Source organism: Ixodes scapularis, unplaced genomic scaffold (genome assembly GCF_016920785.2).
Source record: "Ixodes scapularis isolate PalLabHiFi unplaced genomic scaffold, ASM1692078v2 PGA_scaffold5__190_contigs__length_132052651, whole genome shotgun sequence".
NCBI classification, from domain to species: domain Eukaryota; kingdom Metazoa; phylum Arthropoda; class Arachnida; order Ixodida; family Ixodidae; genus Ixodes; species Ixodes scapularis.
Window position 1 is genome coordinate 44,523,341 of NW_024609880.1, and position 17,920 is coordinate 44,541,260.

Sequence of the window (17,920 nt, forward strand, 5' to 3'; positions counted from 1 at the left end):
AGCTGCGTTTCCGGAGTGGTATACAAGGTCCCCTCTCGTGTGGTAAAGTGTATATTGGACGGACGGAGAGGTGTTTAAATGATAGGCTCAGGAAACACAACTATTCACTGAGAACCCCGGTAGGAGGGCATGTAACGGTGCACTGTAAGAGCTGTTTGTGCAAGCCGCCCTTCGAGGAGACCACGCTTGTATAGATAGGCACAAAGACAAGGTGACGAGGGAGGTGATGGAGGCTTTTTACATGGCGGAAAGCTAGGCGCAATGCATTAGCGAGCCGTCGGTGGTTTTAGATGTGAAAGAGAGATTGTTTCTGTCTTCGACAATGAAAAAAAGGCGGGAAGGGGGGGGGGGGGGGGGACCCCTTAGCAAAAAGAGGCCGTACTTCAAACGAAGTTGAAATATATTTAGTACGAATATTCATTTTGTATTTATTCTGTATTATTTTGGCCGCATTCGAAATACACCCGTAAGGTATTCAAAATACATTATACATATGAATAAAAAAATATTTTAGATATACCAAAAATATTATTCCTTCACACTCAAGATGCCATTTGTGCATTAAAAACCGGTTACACAATTTTTTTTTTCGATTTTGTCAGCAAATGGTGTCCCTGTGGTATTTGAAGGCACTACTAATACATCTTACAAAGCTACGTTAGAAACGAACACAAACACCATGACGCACTGAACAGCTCATTTACAGTGTCATTGACTGCTCTAGAGCCTTATATAGCCTACATATTGAAGGTAATCATTTTTTCGGTGACCACCTCTGCGCTTATTAAGGTTCCAAGTATTCGATCTTCTCCTCGGAAGTCTGTCGAAGGGGAAACAGTGTTTTGAAGTTCGTGGACGATATCTCTTACTAAAAGGCATTGGTACAACTAATAACAATTCGGCGCAGTCCCTAAAACAATATCCACACAAACGGCTCATAAAATACATGTTATTGCTTCTCTGCGTAGCACCACTCAGGACGAAGCGAATCAAGGCAGTTTCTTCAGTTTAAAATACTGTAAACGACTTTATTTTCGTGAGGACCTAATTCTCGCAAAGTTCGCGAATCGCCTACAATTCCGAAAAATAGGTCCCGTGAATAATTCCGGCAAAATGTAAAAACATTAAAATCTATATTGCGATCCCAGCGCGTCGCGAAACTTAGAATTTGCGAATTATTCCAGAACTCCAACTTTGACCTAAATGGCGAAATATTGAGCCCGCGAAAAATAAATATTTTACAGTAGTTGTTTTGCCTTTTCTTTTTAGTAGTAGACTATTTAATATGGTAGTTAATGTCACTATATTAAAGCCACTATTCACATCACGTACAATGGTACACGTACACGTTCAGTGAACTAATATTGTGCTAACAAAACCAGGCCAAACGTATCTGTTCACAGCACCTGCTGAAGCTTTCCAGCATCAGCAAATGTTGTGGTTGTATTTCTTCAACCCCGTTTGTGATTGGTGTGCAAGGAACTGATCAGGTCTGTTCTTGATAGAAAAAAAGGAAACAATAACATAAACTGGGCTGATTTATCAGTGCGGTGCTGCGCAATTCAGTTGACAAACTAATCAAATGTTGTATTTAGGCGCTTCAGCTGTGTACTTTATATCTGCTTGAAGTGAACTTCTAGAAGGGGAGCTTTTCAATATTTTGGTAGTTTAAGTCAAACTACCAAAGTACTGCAGTCAAAAGGTACTTAGAGTATATCACAACAGTATTTACGATTTTCAGGTATTTTAATAGTATTCTGCACGTATTTTTGATTGCTCCATTTTTTTAGGGTTGGAGTATATTTTGCATGAATTAAATAAATATTTCAAGAAATATATGTGAAAGGTATTTTGTGCCTATTAATTTAGTATTTACATATTTCAAAACGCATGAAGGGAACTTCAAATGTAGTTTAAGTAAGGGTATTTTAAAATGTTTTTTAGAAGTATATTTCACTACCAAGAAAAAAAAAAGAAGTTTATATTTTCGGTATATTTTTCGTGTACTTACAATTATCAACTGTATCTCAAATACACTCAAATTAGTGTGTGGTATATTTCAAACGTATTAGTTTTCGCTAAGGGACAGCACGCGGCACGTGGATGACCAGTGCCCTATGTGAGGAGGCAGAAAGGTTGGCGCATGTGTAGATTGCTGCCTTACGTGTTTACTTCTTTTATGTTTTATGTCATAAAACCTTTAGTTGCGAGTCAGCGTTTGTCCCGTCTTGTCTGTTCCTTTGTTCTAGTCTTTGTCGTTCTGCGCTGTTTTACCTGCATTATGTTTAGCTTACACCAACTAGGCCAGCTTTCGACTTTTATTGTCCTACATATGTTAATATAAACTACGAGTACTCTGCCTTGGCGTTCAAAACTCGTAGGAAATGACGCGGCACTGTTTTTTTTTTCAAAAACTTTTAATTTTAATTTTGACTTCACTAACTGATGTTAACTGATTTCGACCTTATTCTTCTCGGCATACTTCCGCAGGCGAAATCTTCTGCCACTGCAACCTGGCGGCGTGCGTGTCCACGGGATACATGTGCAAGTCCCGCCAAGAGCTCTGTTTCTGGGACCAGGCGTCCGCTTGGTCAAGTGACGTCACCGGGTCCGGGCCGTACCACTGGCGCTACGGCTGCGTCGACCTTCTCGCCGACTCCGAGGCCAGGTCGTACAAATCGGCCGGACCCCAGGACGTCGGGGACGCCGTGGGACACAGTGCGCCCCACGAGCGCTGGGACTGCAACGCCTCCTTGGGCGACGAGGCCACTGGCGGCGCGAGAGTGCATCGTCGCTGCTGCAATCACGATATGTGCAACTTCGACAAAGACTACCGGGATGGCGCACCAGGTATATACAGACGTCAACCAGCCATTGCATGCCGATTTTGAATGCCTGCTGTACAGTGATGTCTTGTCAATATGGGCACCTTCGTTTCCCCCACGTAAAAGTGTCTATAACGTCAGTTGTTCGTAAAAACGAGTTCAAAAGCAAAACGATTTTACCCAGCTTGTACCCCGAAAGTGGGCTATCCACATTAGCGGGGTTCGTGTTAACAAGGTGTGACCTTATGTGGAGTGCGAGGTCGTCTACTTCTTGCGCAGGGGTTGCATTTACGTTAGAACGCCGAGCTTTGATTGCGTCTGACCGAGGATAGCGGGTAGACGTCAATGCTACCTGCCTTGAGGTGTACCCACTATCCTTCCAATCAGAGCCCATCGGAGCTCGGCGTTCTGACGACACCGCAGGGGTGGAACGGCTGCTCCATTTGCGCCATTTTTTGGCAGACGCATTTTGAATTGAATTGAATTGAATTGATTTCCGCCACATTGTGCCGAGGACACCGGACGAAAAGCCTCCATGAGGAGACTTGACAAGGTAAGGCGCCCTTGTAGGTACAAGGGCACCGGCCCCTTGTACGTACAAGGGTCCGGCACCGGACCCTTGTAAGTCTTTGCCATCCTGCGCCTTGTTGCGGAAACTGTGCCGAAGCCAATACCTCGCGCCATTATGCACTAAATCGCAAAACGTGCGCCAAAAAATTGTATTCTGTCTTGGTTTGGATTTCTATCGACTCGATTGGCAACAATGAGCGCGTTTAGCTTTTTCGGCCTTTCAATCCTTTGTTCTCTTTATTCTCTCTGTGTACTTCGAGTCGGAAGCGCGCGAAAAAACTCGGGGTCGGATTCTAAGCGCTACACCACTTGCGACTGGATTCTTATTCCTCAACCATCAGCGGTTAACAAGTCGGCCGAGGTCAGGTCGAGTCGTCTAGCGTGAGATTGCCTGAGGCTCTGCGGCCCGGGATCCGGACGTCAGCCAGTTGTAAACAAATGAGCAAACGGTTCCTTTTAGTACTTCATCGTTAGAAGTTGGAACTGCAATCCTGCAAGATATCTTGATTTGATAGAACTGAAACGCGGTCCGATCCGAAACCTTGCCGGCCAGCAGCTCTCACGCGAGCAGTAGATCTGCTTGGCGTACTTTAACCATGCTCCTGGTTATCGTTTAGAATATGATAACTCCTTTACTCGTAGTCTGCTGCCTCGATATTGAGTTGCACAATAGGATAAACTTGAAACTTCTTGCCCTGTTCCTCCGCGCAACTGCGCGTCCGTTGCCTACGCACGTCACGTGGTTCGCACATATAATAACTATGTCGAGCACGTGTGGGTTGTGGAAAAGCAGAGCTGGTTTGCATTTTGAGTAGCGAAAAGCCGTTGAGAAAATATCAAGGACACTATCTGCAAAAACATATGGTCCTTGCTTTTTGGTTCTCATTAAGGCTCACAAAGTTTCAAGTTTTCTCATCTGTTACACTGTTATCCCATCTACCTAGGTCCCTGACCACTTATGTTCATCTGTGCTGCTAAGTGCCATTGGAATTGCTCCCGTGCTTATCTAAGACACAAGCTGAAGTGCAACGAAAATTTATCTGAGCTGCTCCTAGCCTGCTCCAGAATGTAGTTTTAGCTGCTCCCAACCTGGTCCAAAACAGCAGTTTCAGCTGCTCCCGTGGCTGTTCCCAATTACATTTCATGCGTTCCACTCCTGCACCGCCAGCCCTGCTCGAGAAGCAGACGAACTTGCGCTCCGCATAGTCGGGGACAGCTTGAGCACGGCCACTCGATTCGGACTCCCCTTGGGAGCGGCCTGCCGTATGCCTCACTCCGCCAGTGAGAGGGATAGTTCTACTTTACCCCGCAGCGCCAGCCGTGGCGCTCGTTATCGGTGAGAGGCGTGAGAGGTAGAGTTCCTTTCAGGGAAGCACATCGAGGAGCTCTATACTTCCTTTCACGTCAGTATGTACTTGTTAGCCGCGCGTGCTAAAAGCGCGAGATAGTTGCTTCGAAGGAAGCCACGGCGGCTGCATGAGTGCTCGTGCAGCGAGTGCTCCAGTCAAGGCAGTAAAGGCTAGCCGCTCGCGCTAGCACAGCGTTCGCGGTTAGTCCATGCTAAGGTAAGACCACACTTCCACCGTGGGTAAGACGAACTATAATGAGGAGCAGTACGCCCGGCCCGGCCCAGTGTGGCTATTTACATTTTTTTTTTTCGTGAAGCCGCAAGTCTCGTTTGAAACGAGTGCCAGATTGCATGAATGATGTGACAAATCTGTGCAGAATAAAAGCACATGATTCTTTCTGCGAAAAGCTCACTCAGCTGCAGGCTGCGCGTTAAAGCTGCATTCTGCTGGCAGTATGAGCGAATTGTCGTTTTCTTCTTCCCATAAGTGTTGCCCCGTTTCTATTACCACTTTAATATAGGAATTATAGTTGGATATAGCTAGGCCGTGTGATTTCCGGTTTTAACCGACGCTCGAGCACGCGCGAGCTGTGCCATTTATTCATCTGTGAAGGACAATATAAAGTCGGATTCCGCGTTTATAACTTCAGCATTATAAACTTCATTGTTCACAAAAAACAGACCAAGGGAGTCATTTAGTTCACAAGCGGAGTACCTTTTGGGAAAAAGGCTTTCGCGAAAGCCTCAATATATTCTCTAGTGGGCTGTTTAGGTCACCAGCCCAGTTTTCCAAAAATGTCTGAGGAGTTTTCTAAAAAAGAGCTCGCAGAGCTCTTCGCTGTGATAGGGGTCTCGGCAGTTAACACACCACATCAGCGGGGAATCCATAAGGTATGGAACCACAGCGCTCGAGAGGACCTTGCAAATCCTTCCACAACCACGAATCTCTGCCGACTGTAGAGCCCTCTCTACAAAGGTGCAGACGAGCTTGCGCAGCCAGACAGCTTCAGGTCGTGGATAGCTGAGTCCTCCTTGGTCAAGGCTAAACATGGACTGATATGCTCCATCATGTGATGCATTTCCCTTAAGTTGCGCTTGCATTTAGGACACGTCACCTGCAAAGTTTAGCGGGTTCTACACATTAGCCTTCCTTGCTTTCACTGAGAAATTCTTATTGCTTTGCTAGGTTGAATTTTTCAGCTGATTACTTTGAAATTACGACAATTTCTACAAATAAAAATGGTCACCTTTTGTTCGCAAACGAAGGCCAAGTAGCCAGCCATGTAAGTCAGCGGTGTGAACTCAAGTTCAGAAGAGACTTTATTGTACTTCATCAACTGCAGGATTTCCTGTTTCAAGAGTGGAGTTGGCACATTTAATCGCCATCTGGCACTCAGAACTAGAACTCGTATTTACATTTCCGGCAGCTTCCAAAATGCCAACACAAACCACACACGCAAGCGCAGAGTGACACTACGATATTTTCGCCGAGCACAGCGGTGCATAGGTGGGAGGAAAGCGAGTTTTGCTGCCTTCTGCAACCGCGGCAGCGCCTCGGTATCGGCGAAGCCAATAGGGAGTTTTCGTAGATCGTTTTCGCCGTCCGGCAAGGCCCTCCGCAACCCGCTACGATAGCGGGAACTCCATAGTCAAGGCTATCGGCGCGCAGGCGCAGTATCAACTTCTTCGTTGCGGAACGCTTAGCGGAGGAGGCAGCGCGGTCTACGAAAACTCCCTAATAAAGAGTTTTAGTAGATCGTTTTGGCTCTCCCGCTACGCTATACGCTAGAGCGACGACGCTGCTGCGCATGCGCGCTGCTAGCGGAAACATTGCGGAGCTGCGGAGGCTAGCGGAGGCGCGCTAGTGGGCCAAAATAGCGAGGGGCGTAGCGCGGCGAGCTAGCGTGGCTCTCGCGAGAACGAGTCTTGGCGAGATAAGGGAGACCCAGCGAGGGACGCTGTTCAAGATCGCCGCCACGCCGCGTCTACTCGATCTGTGCCAACGTTACTAAAACACTCAGTTGGGAAACTCCCATAGAGACAGCTTTGAAAAAGTGGCCCCAATCTGTCTCCGAGCACCGAGCTAATGACGAACACAACGCCACCATTTCTCCCGCAGCGGCCTCTCGAGGAACTGCACGTGACTTCTATTTTGGCTCTAAGAACAGATACAGCGGTAGGGGTTACAGGGGTGCCACCCCCGTCTCCCCGGCGGACGCGCCGCGTTTGACTACCGACGTTAAAATGCACCTAGGTCAGGACGTGCTACCTGAAAGGCCCGCTGAGGCATGGTTGTATAAAAACAATATTAATTGTTCCGCAAAACCTTGCGAACTAAAGATTTTAAAAACATCACGCGCCCATCATTTGGTACCAAACTCTAATAAATTTCATACAAAAAGAGTCTTTTCCGTTTGTTTTTACGCAAAAACAGGCTTTCAAAAAGCTCAAGGTCACCACAGTACAGACAAACGATAAAGAGTGGCGCTGTTGTCGCATTTAGCTCGGTCTCGGTGGACGCCAGAGGCCCAGGTTTCGACGGCGAGTTTCCCAACTGAGTGTTTTAGTAACGTTGATCTGTGCGTTTCGCGATCGTGGTTCTAAGGGGTGGATTATACCTTGCTGCTGCGAGAAGTACCCGCGACAAAGCCGTTCCACGACTGCAACAGGTAGCGATTCATGGCGGATATACTAAACGCGGCCACGGAAAAGAGAAAAAAAAAGAAAAAGCTTCGCAGTTTTTGGTGCTGTGAGCGAAAGGTGCAGCCCCCTGCTCGGCCGCTTTGGCGTGAAGACAAAACCGACTAAGGAAGCGGAGCGAGCAGGCGGATATGAGGGATTTCTGTGGCGCTTCATTTTCGGTGAACAACGACGCAACAGATGAGCTACAGTGGTTGTCCTTTATTTTTGAAGATTTTTTTCGGTGGCTTTGGCACTTGACTCATATCGGATTGGCTTGGACAGCTTGTATTCAATTACAAACATAATAGTCACCTACTTACAAAAGAAGCAACGATTAGCACGTGATTCAATAAAAAAAAACAATATTTTATTAAGATAACGACGTTAATAAAACAATTGCGAAGGATTGCTTTACAAATCTGTTTTACGCGAGCCCTAGTGTCCGAAAGAGCCGCTAGTGGCGTTGCGTTAGCTCTCGTAACGTTGTAATCCGTAGCGGGTTGCGAACGTTCTACTAAAACTTAAAATGGTAGTTCCGCTACGTTACATATAGCGGAGGTCGTAGCGGCTAGCGGATAGCACAGCGGGAGTGACTGAACGATCTACTAAAACACTCTAATGACAGGCTGATATTAGACCGCGCTGCCCCCTCCGCTAAGCGTTCCGCAGCGAAGAAGTTGCTACTGCGCCTGCGCGCCGATAGCCTTCACTGTGGAGTTCCCGCTATCGTAGCAGGTTGCGGAGGGCCTCGCGGGACGGCGAGAACCATCTACGAAAACCCCCTATTTTATCTGGGTAGCGGAGCAAGATGTTGGGCGCCTTCTCTATACTCCGTTTCACCTTATGTTGTACCGCAGCGAAGGCTGGAAGCGCGAGCTCATAGCGTTGACAGCTGCCCTTACCGCACGAGAGCTTGTGCCGCCGAGATCTGCCCCAGAGCTAGTAGCTCGCGCTTACAGCCTTTCCTGCGGTACAACATGAGGTGAAACAGTATAGCTTTCAGCTCACAAGACCGCTCACCGATGTGCAGCGCCCCCACGGAAAATGGGAGAAGTTCTCCTCTCACGCGCGCTCTTTTGTTTTCGGAAAGACATCGGCAGGCCGCACCAACAGGGGGGATCGAGTGGCCGTGGCTTGACAAACGCAGGGCATTCAGAGTCCCGAGCATTCTATCATTGACGCACAGACTTTGAGACCTAAAGGGCCGCCCTCACTAGCGAGAAAACGCGCCCGGCGCGGCGATAAATCGGTTAAGCGGGAAGATAAAGGGCGTGTCTCTGCACGCGCTCATGGCGCTGACTGTGCTTCGGCGACATTTTGTTACTTGCCGCGATCGGCGTGCCACGCGCGTTTTCTCGCTAGTGTGGGCGGCCCTTTAGCCGGTAAGAGCGTCGAAAAAAAATTGGGTTGTGTGTGTGTTTATACAGCCTAGAACTTGGTCCGCCTCACAGGGGCGACGAGTCTCCCAGCTGATTAACAAATGACAAAGCGAAAAGCGTGATCGTTTAAGGCCCCGGCCCGCGATTCTTCACCTATCGGTGACCATAGACCTTTCCAATAATCGACTTTCTCTTCTGGGCTCTGAAAGGCGTTTTGACTGTGCGCAGTATAGCTGCCTTCCACGAAATACGAGACGCCGCGCAATACGTCCATGGTCCTGTCACTGCATTTTTCGCCCGGGGCGATAACCGCTGGAAAGGTCTACATAGACTAATACAAGAGGCTCGTTCGATTTAACCGCACCCCTCTTGCACCGGCGTAGAAGTTTTTGGGACAGTGTACTTCCGGTACGTGTAATGAGAAACGACCGGAAGTACACCGCCCTAAACTTTCCTGCACCGGTGCAGGAGGTGCCAGGCAAATTGACGAGCCTAATGTTTACATACATATCAGCGTTTGCCCGCACCGGGCGTGGACACAGCGCTTGCAAAGAAACCAGATTCCCATAAAGTGTAGCGTTTGCGCATGCGCAGTGCCGACAACAGCGCCACCGCAGTGCCGTGACGTCAGAGAGTTCAGTTGGCGCATTCCGCAGCAAATTAGCCAGTCGCTTCCAGCACTGGCTGCTCGAAAGAACACCAAAGACCTATTATGGTCTCTTATGCCCGCGTCCTACTAGAACGACAGACAGAGACTAAAGACAGAGACTTAAGACAGCGACAAGCCTCAAACCCATGCAGCATGCTCGTGATGGTAGCTTTGGCAGGCGTTTAGTCGTTCAGTGCTCGCGAAGTAAGCACGAGCGATTGCAAGCCTGCCAAAGATACCCTCGCGTGCATGATGCTCGTGTTTGAGCATAGCAACGATTGGTGTAATCTGAGCTAGTTGGTTACTCATTATGAAAAAAACCAGCTGAACTAAGGAAAAGGTAGAGATAGAAAGAAAGACACCCGATCGCTGGACTACCAACTGTTTTTTTAAAAACAGTTGGTAGTCCAGCGATCGGGTGTCTTGGTAGTCCAGCGATCGGGTGTCTTTCTTTCTATCTCTACCTTTTCCTTAGTTCAGCTGGTTTTTTTCATTTTGAGCATAGCCTCCGTTACTCTACAAAGCGTCTCAAATCGCGAAAGACTCTGGTTTGAGGCTTGTCTTTTTCTTTTGTTTCTGTATGTCGCTCTAATGGGACATGGGTATTAGAGCTCGAGAAACACACGGCGTGACCTCTTCATGCTTCTTGCTTTGTAGTTTATTATTTGGTATTTTAATCTGCTAATTCCCAATTTCAGTGGCTGTTGATAGCAGCAGGAAATTCCGAAAAAAAAAAAAAAACTTTACATGTTCTTTGTTTTGTTTTGTTTTCACCGCAAAAATAAACTACGCATCCCCGAACGCTTATTATCTGGCCAAAGGTAGCGCTGGAGGTCTGGACCAGATGCCAAAATTTCAGCTCTAACCGTTGTCTTATTCAAAAGTTATTAGTAATTTGCTGAAAATTTTATTGGGAAAATGGCGACCGACGTAGCTCTCGAATGCATGAAGCTCTATTGGTGGTGTGATGGCGTGGTGGCGCCACCGCCCGGGCACCCTCCTGTGACGGAGCTGGTAGGATGCTGGCAGACGACGCGCTATGTCAAAGCACGGAGTTGCTGTGTTAGTTGACATCTATGTCGATTAAAAACGGTTAATTTATTAAATAAACGTGTATAACGTTTTTGTGAGTGCTTTTTCTAATGAAAAACAGCGCCTCGAAGTGGCTTTTTATGTTAAAAAGCTTTATCATGTTCATGAACAAGCCTGCTGTTTCACATTCCAGCTTGCGCGGCGTGCTTCAGGGCTATTCACAGCCTTTCTGTTTTATTTTTTTGTTTTTTTTTTTTTCGAAATTCTGGAGGCTGTTGTAGAAAAAGGTTTTGAATTCACCAGAGTAAATGACGTTCTGTCTTTAGATGTTCAAGCGCGCAGAGTTGCGCAGCAAAGCCCCGCACACCTTTTTTAGCTACATTGAGTTGGCCGATGCCGATGCTTCTATCCAAGTGTGATTCGACAGTTGTGGACGAGCAAATACTCGTCAGCAATTGTGGGTGCCCAGCTTAGCTACCAGCCGATCAGGCCCCGCCCCCACCGCCTTGAAGGAGATCACACAACGCTAGGTACGAAGGATCTACTGTCTCACAGTTAGACGATCTGGAGGCAGCGTTTTGTCCACTATAGTCGGTTGCAAGCTAAGAAAAAACCGGAAATGCCTCTCAGAGGAAAATGTAATCCTACGCCGAGAAACGCCAGCCAATCGTTTTCATGACGTCGCGATTCCGTGGACCAATCGCGATCCTTTTGAAAAAAAAAAAAATAAATAAATAAAAAAAAAAAATCAATATGGCTGCTGGCCTTAGCAACGCGACGCTAGTTTCTCGTGACAATTATTCTGCTTTTTTGCACCGTGTTTTACGTGCCCGAGGTTACGCCACGAAATCTTAATGGTATCGGCTTGCGTTTGCAGCAGTTTCTGCGCGACAACGTGAGAATCCAGCGACGCTATCGCCAACGAAAGTTTCGAAGCGGGCGCGAGGCTTAGCACTGCTGAGAGGTATGTTAGACGGTATGTTAGACAGTATCTTGGACAGAAAATGAATTGGGAAGACCGTACATTGGACATGACTTTCTTTCTTTACTAAACAGCTATTTCGTTGACAAAAACGTATTCTAACTTATGAAAATGTCCTGAATGAATTAAATAAATATTGTAGTAGTTTAAGACACGCTTCCTGGAGGAAGAAAAAGCAACGTTGCTAGCGAACTACTTTCTCGACGGCGGAGGCACTTCAGACGGGCGCAATGCGCTTGTGGGTGGAGCTAAAAGATTGTTCTTAGGTTGCATCCGACTATACCATTCTGTCGCCGACCATCCGCGAGCTCGCTGCCCGAGCTCTGCTCCGTGCAATCCTTGTCTTCTTCTCACTAGGCCATCGCGGGTAGAATCGCGGTCCAATGTCGGGCCCCCTCGTGGCCACAATCCCTACACAATTGACTCTTGGCTCCTCCTGCGTCAAATACGCGGCAAAGAGTTTGTCCCATCGCTATTTCTGCTCGAAAGAAAATCAGAAATTTTCATAAATTCCTAAATTGCCGTACACGGCCCGGCAAGTGCAGGCGATTGATTAATTTGTTCTGTCCAAATTTTACTAAGAATTGTTGAGAAATTTAAGATATCGCGCTGGAGAAGCGCATCGCGCATTATGCGCATTTGTGTCCGGAAAATTAATCATACACACGGTAGTAATTCATAGCAGGAGTATACATCATTTTTTGTGGACGCCGAGGTGTCACCGACTTACTAGATCTATGACATCGATCCCGAGGGGGCCTCGCACGTTTCCCGTCGACCAGGTGAATAATCAGGAATTTAATTGAAACGACTCCGGAAGTCAGTCACCGCTTCTTGTTGTAAGTTATTTTTAGGGAATGTTGGTTTACTGGTTTACAAAATTCAAAAATAATGAAAACATTGGAACCACCAGGATACACGGAGTCGCTTTACTGAAGTGTTTACTACACACCCGAGAGGTTCCCCGATTTCGCTTTCCCATTTTAAGTTTGATGATACATACCTTTTTCAGTTTGATTTCACCTGAATCATATTAACTTATACGCCAAATTCGCCGTGGTAGATGTTGTAGTGAGGTAAAGCGCTGGATATACTATTCTGATCATCCAGCTTTTTGTACTGGGGTAGAGAACAGCACACCACCATCCGAGCGCTTCGACACCTCAACACCAAAAGCGTTCGCTAGAACGACTGCACGTGCCATGGTTTCAATCTTTGGTAAAATGCCCTACTACAAATATCACTTTACCAAATAAACACAACGCGTGAAACAGGCTTAGCCGCGCGTTACCCAAACATCGCCTGAAGCGAGCTGACGAGCCGAGGGATCCAAGATCTACGCGTCTGCGCGGTCGGTCGCAGTTTGTTCCAACGTTGCTAGATTACCTGAGTTGTGGAACTCCCGCGGAAGGGGGTACCCCCTCTCTCACTTCAGTCCGCCTCCCGTCGTTCGAAGCGCCATCTAGATTTTCGTTTACGAACTGTGTGTTCTATAGAATATGGTGGAACGCCATCTAGACGACGCGCTTCGAGACGAAATGTACGTATCCCATAGAATACACTGCAGTTACTACAGTTACTTAAGCAGCCTTCCGGCGCATCGCACGACGGGAGGTGGGTTGTGGTGAGTGAGGAGGGGGGGGGGGGGGGGGGTACTGCTCGTGCATGCAGCGTCTATGAGCAGTTCCGCAATTAAGCTAATCTAATAACGTTGGTTTGTCTTAACCGTGACGTCACAAACGATGATGATGATAGCTGGAGAAGCGCCCCCTGTAGTTCGCGCACGCCGCCAATGGCGCCAGTTACAGAAAACAGGTAAAAATGGGACCCATTTTCCCATTTAAAGTTTTAGAAAATCACGTATAACTTTGGATAAGATAAGGATTAGTGTTGAAACTTTGACAAACTTTTCGATCAAATTCTGACTCCAGCGCAACATTTGGAAGGAGAATAAGCGTTTGGCAATGCTTAACTCAATTTTGCTGTAAAAAAAAAATAAAAAATCTGCGTTTTTTTTATGTTTTAGATGCATTGGACTGGCCACGCCCGGCTTTTGTTCATATGTTTGAGACAATAGTCCACTTTTTTTTAAGTTTTAAGCATTGGTTTTTTTACTATTCACATTTATATAATGCGAACTTTGCGAAATGTTTGTCTCGGTGTACAATTAGGCAGAGCCCAATGTGATGACAGGCTGCCTTTAGAGATGAATACTGTTTGGCGTTAGGTTCTTTTGAATTTCCCCCCCTGCCGTGGCGGGGGATTTCGTTGACCTTCTCTGGACTAATTTATCCGCTTTTGGTTTCTTCAGGTAGCCACAGTGGCCGCGACTTCGGAGAGCCCATCATAGCAGCCGGCTCCTTGACGCGGCTGCTATGGTTCAGGGCGGCTGTCATCGCGGTGCCCATCACGGGAGGCTTCGTCCTGGTTCTGCTCGTTCTGCTGGCTTCCAGGCTACTCCGCCGCGACGCTGACCCTCCGTCCCAAGGCAGCCATCTAGTCCACGGCATGCACGAACCTCGCAAGGCGTCGACAAAAAGCCTCGTGTCTTGTCTCCGGGCCTTGTGGCCAGTCAAGACGGACAAGAGTGTTGTGCTAGTCTGAGTGCCCGCCGCCCGTCGATGCTTCCAGCCATAGAGGAAGGGCTTCCAGGACAATGCTGCATTTTTGAGAAGTGCCAAAGCCGAAGTTCGCGCAGCGCTTGCAATGGTCCAAATGCGGTCAGGCGGGGAAAGCTTAAAGAAAATGTTTTTTTAGGGTTTGTGGGATCCATCATTTATTTTTGCTTTTCTTTTGAGTAACGGAAGCGCCTCAAGTGTTGTCAAATCACAGTTTCGACCACTATAGTGGGCGTATTGGTGAGGGAATGGAACATTCCAGAGTTTGAATACTTCCCGTAGATTTGCTCCTCCATTCAATTTTACTGAGCAGCTCAAAAATATTTGCAAATCTACCACAACAGTTTTACATCATGTTAATCTGAACGAGATATATTAATGCCCTAAATTTATTCATAAAATACTCCTGAAATAAAATTTGAAGCTGAGGACTTTTTATCGCGAGATATTGGCCACAAGCCTAAAATGTGTCTGAGACGGGCAAAAAAATAGAACCTAAAACATTTTACCATTCCAAACATGCAAAATCTCCTGAATGGGCGTCTGGATCGAAGGCTTGTAAAGTGTATGCGTTTTTCAATTTTTATGAGGTTTTCGCGCTGTTCATTATTTTCTCACTTATCAGATGTCCATTCTCTGAGTTTATTCCCATGGCACTCTTCTTTTTCCCGATTGCACTTTCATTCAAATTTGCTGGGATTTTTTGTTGTGGTTGTTGTTATTGTTTCCGTCGTCTGACACTTTATGCCAATATTATTCACCCTTGAAGCAACTGTCATTGTGGGTCAGAATGTCTTGTTGCAAAATCTTAGAAGTCATGTGTGTAGAACCACGCAGCATTTTAGAGTCTAAAGCTGCTCGTCCATTTCAAAGCCTTCTCAAGAATCCATGCCTTCCCTCTGAGCTTTTCTTAAAAAAAAAAAAGAAAAGAAAAAAGAAACCACCAGGTGCACGTTTAGAATGACGCTGTTTCACTCGCATTTGAGAGGCTAGATTCAGAATATGTGCCGATCTCTTACATGCCACGCATTTTGCTGTAGAAGTGAGTGAGAGTATACCGGCACTACTACGCACGCAGATCACCTTTCCTTGTGTTCCTTTGGATCAATTCTGCACAAGCTTTGCTTCAAGTACGTTTTCCCCCCTTATTCCTCGTTCTCTTTTCAAACATTTAATAGTGAAAAAGCTTAATTATCCGTTGTATTTACAATTCTACTTCTTGCTTAATTCGTCTAGGCTCTGTTCCCACACAGCCCTACCGGCCAGCAAGTTCGTTCCTTTGGATTCAGTCAAGGGTGCTTCGCTCTCGTGTGGTACTATAAGATAATAGAAAATCAGTGCAGAGTCCTGCGGCCTTACGAATGTGCTTTAGTTTTAATCTAGCTGCATGTGACCCTGAAAGGTAGTCAGTCGACTTTGTGTCCACTTCAATCTGCCCAAGGGGGCTCATTATATTTCGCTTGCCCTGTTGCTAAATCAAATGTATGCCAGCCACCACGTACTTTAAAGTACACAACTCCAATTATATCCTGTCTATAATTATGCAAACGTACCATACTTAGTAAAAAAAAAAAAAGCCCTTCTTTTCTTTTTTATTGAAAAGTTGTGCTTATCTCTTTTCTGTGCAGCCGAGTTAATCTTAAGGAACACAACGACAAATATTATGCGTGTGTCGCAAAAAAAAAAAAATATTCTACTGACGTATTTTTAGTGCTTCGCAAGAGACCGGCAGCCTCAGCCGCGTAGCCTTCCCTGTGCCATCCAAGTTTCTCTTTTTGACAAAGTGCCACTTTTGGAAGTGGGCGGACGGTGGAGCCGCCCATGTAGTTTCGTCCACAACGAATCTTGTCGCGCCAAAGCCAGAGCAGATGCATTTACACGCACAACGCGCAGCCAAAAAACAAAATGCTTTTTGACGCTACGTAGAGCGACAATCATGACAAAGTATATATATATATTATATACGCTACTACTCGCCCGCTACCTGGTGCACCGCTGTCGCGCTTAGTAGCGTTATTTATTGCGTCAAATATGCAAAGAAGAACTGTATACATATATCTGTAGATACACTTACAAGAGCGAAACCTCATTGTCTGGAGGACGTCTGTTATGTGCACGCACTGACGCGTCTTTTCTTCCATGCCTCGCAGTGTGCAGACTTCTTGCACTCGAAAACGGTCGACCTGGTTGAAACTTCCCTCTAAGTCCGTAAATGTTTGTGTGAAAGCAACCAATGATGAATTGCATTACTTAATTAATCAATCGCCGGTTGATTGACTCGCTATGGTTTGCCTAGTGTGGTGGTGTTGACACCGGCTGTTGTATTCCCTCTTCAAATGTGCGAAGTCTTTGAGGCACACTTAAAAAATTGTCCCTTATGCGTAGATATATAGCACTATCTACACGTGCGAAGTTTGACACTTCGATAGATAAACAATGAATTGTTTGGTCGTTGTAAAAGGAAGAGGAAAAGCAAGCGGCAGATCAAGGCGGGAACATTTTCTACATATTTGCCTGGCAGAGCCGTTAATGTCAGCCAGCAAAGCAAGCCCATCGATGACTTCCCTTCCCTTTTGATAACGACGTGCCAAATGTAAACGTCTCTTTTAGACATGACAGAAAGTGGGACAAAAGTCGCCGAGCACGAGAGTAGTCCAGGGATTATATTTTGTACATTTGACAGCCAAAAATGAACTCTGGGTCAATCCACGTCTTTATATGTTTTCTGTCATCGGACAGATTGCAAACTAGCTATTGTAAGCCAAAAGGCAGCAACAAAAAATATGCATAAATGGGTCTGACTGACGAGAAAACAAACCTCCTCTTGCGGTCGCCTTCATAAAATGAAGCTTCCGAATGTGAGGTTAAAACATTGCCTAAAATTTCAGGCTCCTCGTGTGACTTTTGTGTCACTTTGTTTAGAGATAGTTCCGCCACTCTAAGCCGAACATTTTCGTGCCAACGATGCAACGTTGTTGGCAGCTTTGTACTTTTAGAGATTAGCGTTCTTAGAACGAGCGGCTTTGTGCTGCTTTAAACCCAACCATTGCCATACATACGCCATGCAAGAAGAGAAAAATGGTCCTCGAAGGAAGCGTTCACGTACCTGCTACAGCCACTTATGCATCCTTATACGTGCCAAACTTGGTATTTAGTCACGACGCGTCCTCCAGGAAACGGTGTGTGACGTGGTCGCGAAGCGAAAGTCAAGTGTGAAGTCCTTTTGTACATATTTTGGTATTGCGCTGTACAGTTTTGTATTTAATTCTGCTGAGCGCCCCTTGGAAGGGCCGCCATCCATGTCTGGGCTATCGCTTTTGGAGAGGCCATCCTACGCGTCGTCAGGCGCAGAGCAGAAATGGCTTTTGCGAACTGTCTCTTGTCCAATGTGTGTGTCTTCATCCGGAGCCATTGAAGTGCCAGGGGTTAAATAAAGACATATATTTAAGACAGCTTCAGCAATGTATGTTGCAAACTTGTAATAAAACGTACGCTTCAAACAATGTAGTCTCGTGCATATTGCATTCTCATCAGAGCTCTAAGTTGGCACCTTAAAAGGAGGTGGAGAGAAATTATGTTTCAAAAAGGACCGGTGGAGGGAACTCCATCTTGGCCTCAGTGTTATGCTGATCTTGCAACGAATCTTGCTTGTAGTTTCTAACAAATATTGTCTAACCTTAATTTAGTATACGGATAGTACTTTATTCCCTTTAGTAGATTGATGGAAGTTGGTCGTCAGCTTTAATTTGGCAGAAGATCATGTTTGAAATGTCTAATCTAAGCAGGGATACACCTTATGCACTTGCAGATATAGACAATTATCATACCCCTGCAA

General features: G+C 46.2%; 1 protein-coding gene across 1 annotated transcript in view; it reads left to right on the top strand.

The window, feature by feature from the left end:
• LOC115310360 (BMP and activin membrane-bound inhibitor homolog) overlaps positions 1–17,592 on the top strand; it is a 62,525-nt gene extending 44,933 nt beyond the window's left edge. Inside the window, exons 2-3 of the mRNA XM_029968701.3 lie at positions 2,491–2,850; positions 13,779–17,592. Coding sequence (XP_029824561.2) covers positions 2,491–2,850; positions 13,779–14,071 — 653 coding nt within the window. The 3' untranslated portion in view covers positions 14,072–17,592. The remainder of the gene's footprint in view (positions 1–2,490; positions 2,851–13,778) is intronic.
• The last annotated feature ends 328 nt before the right edge of the window (positions 17,593–17,920 follow it).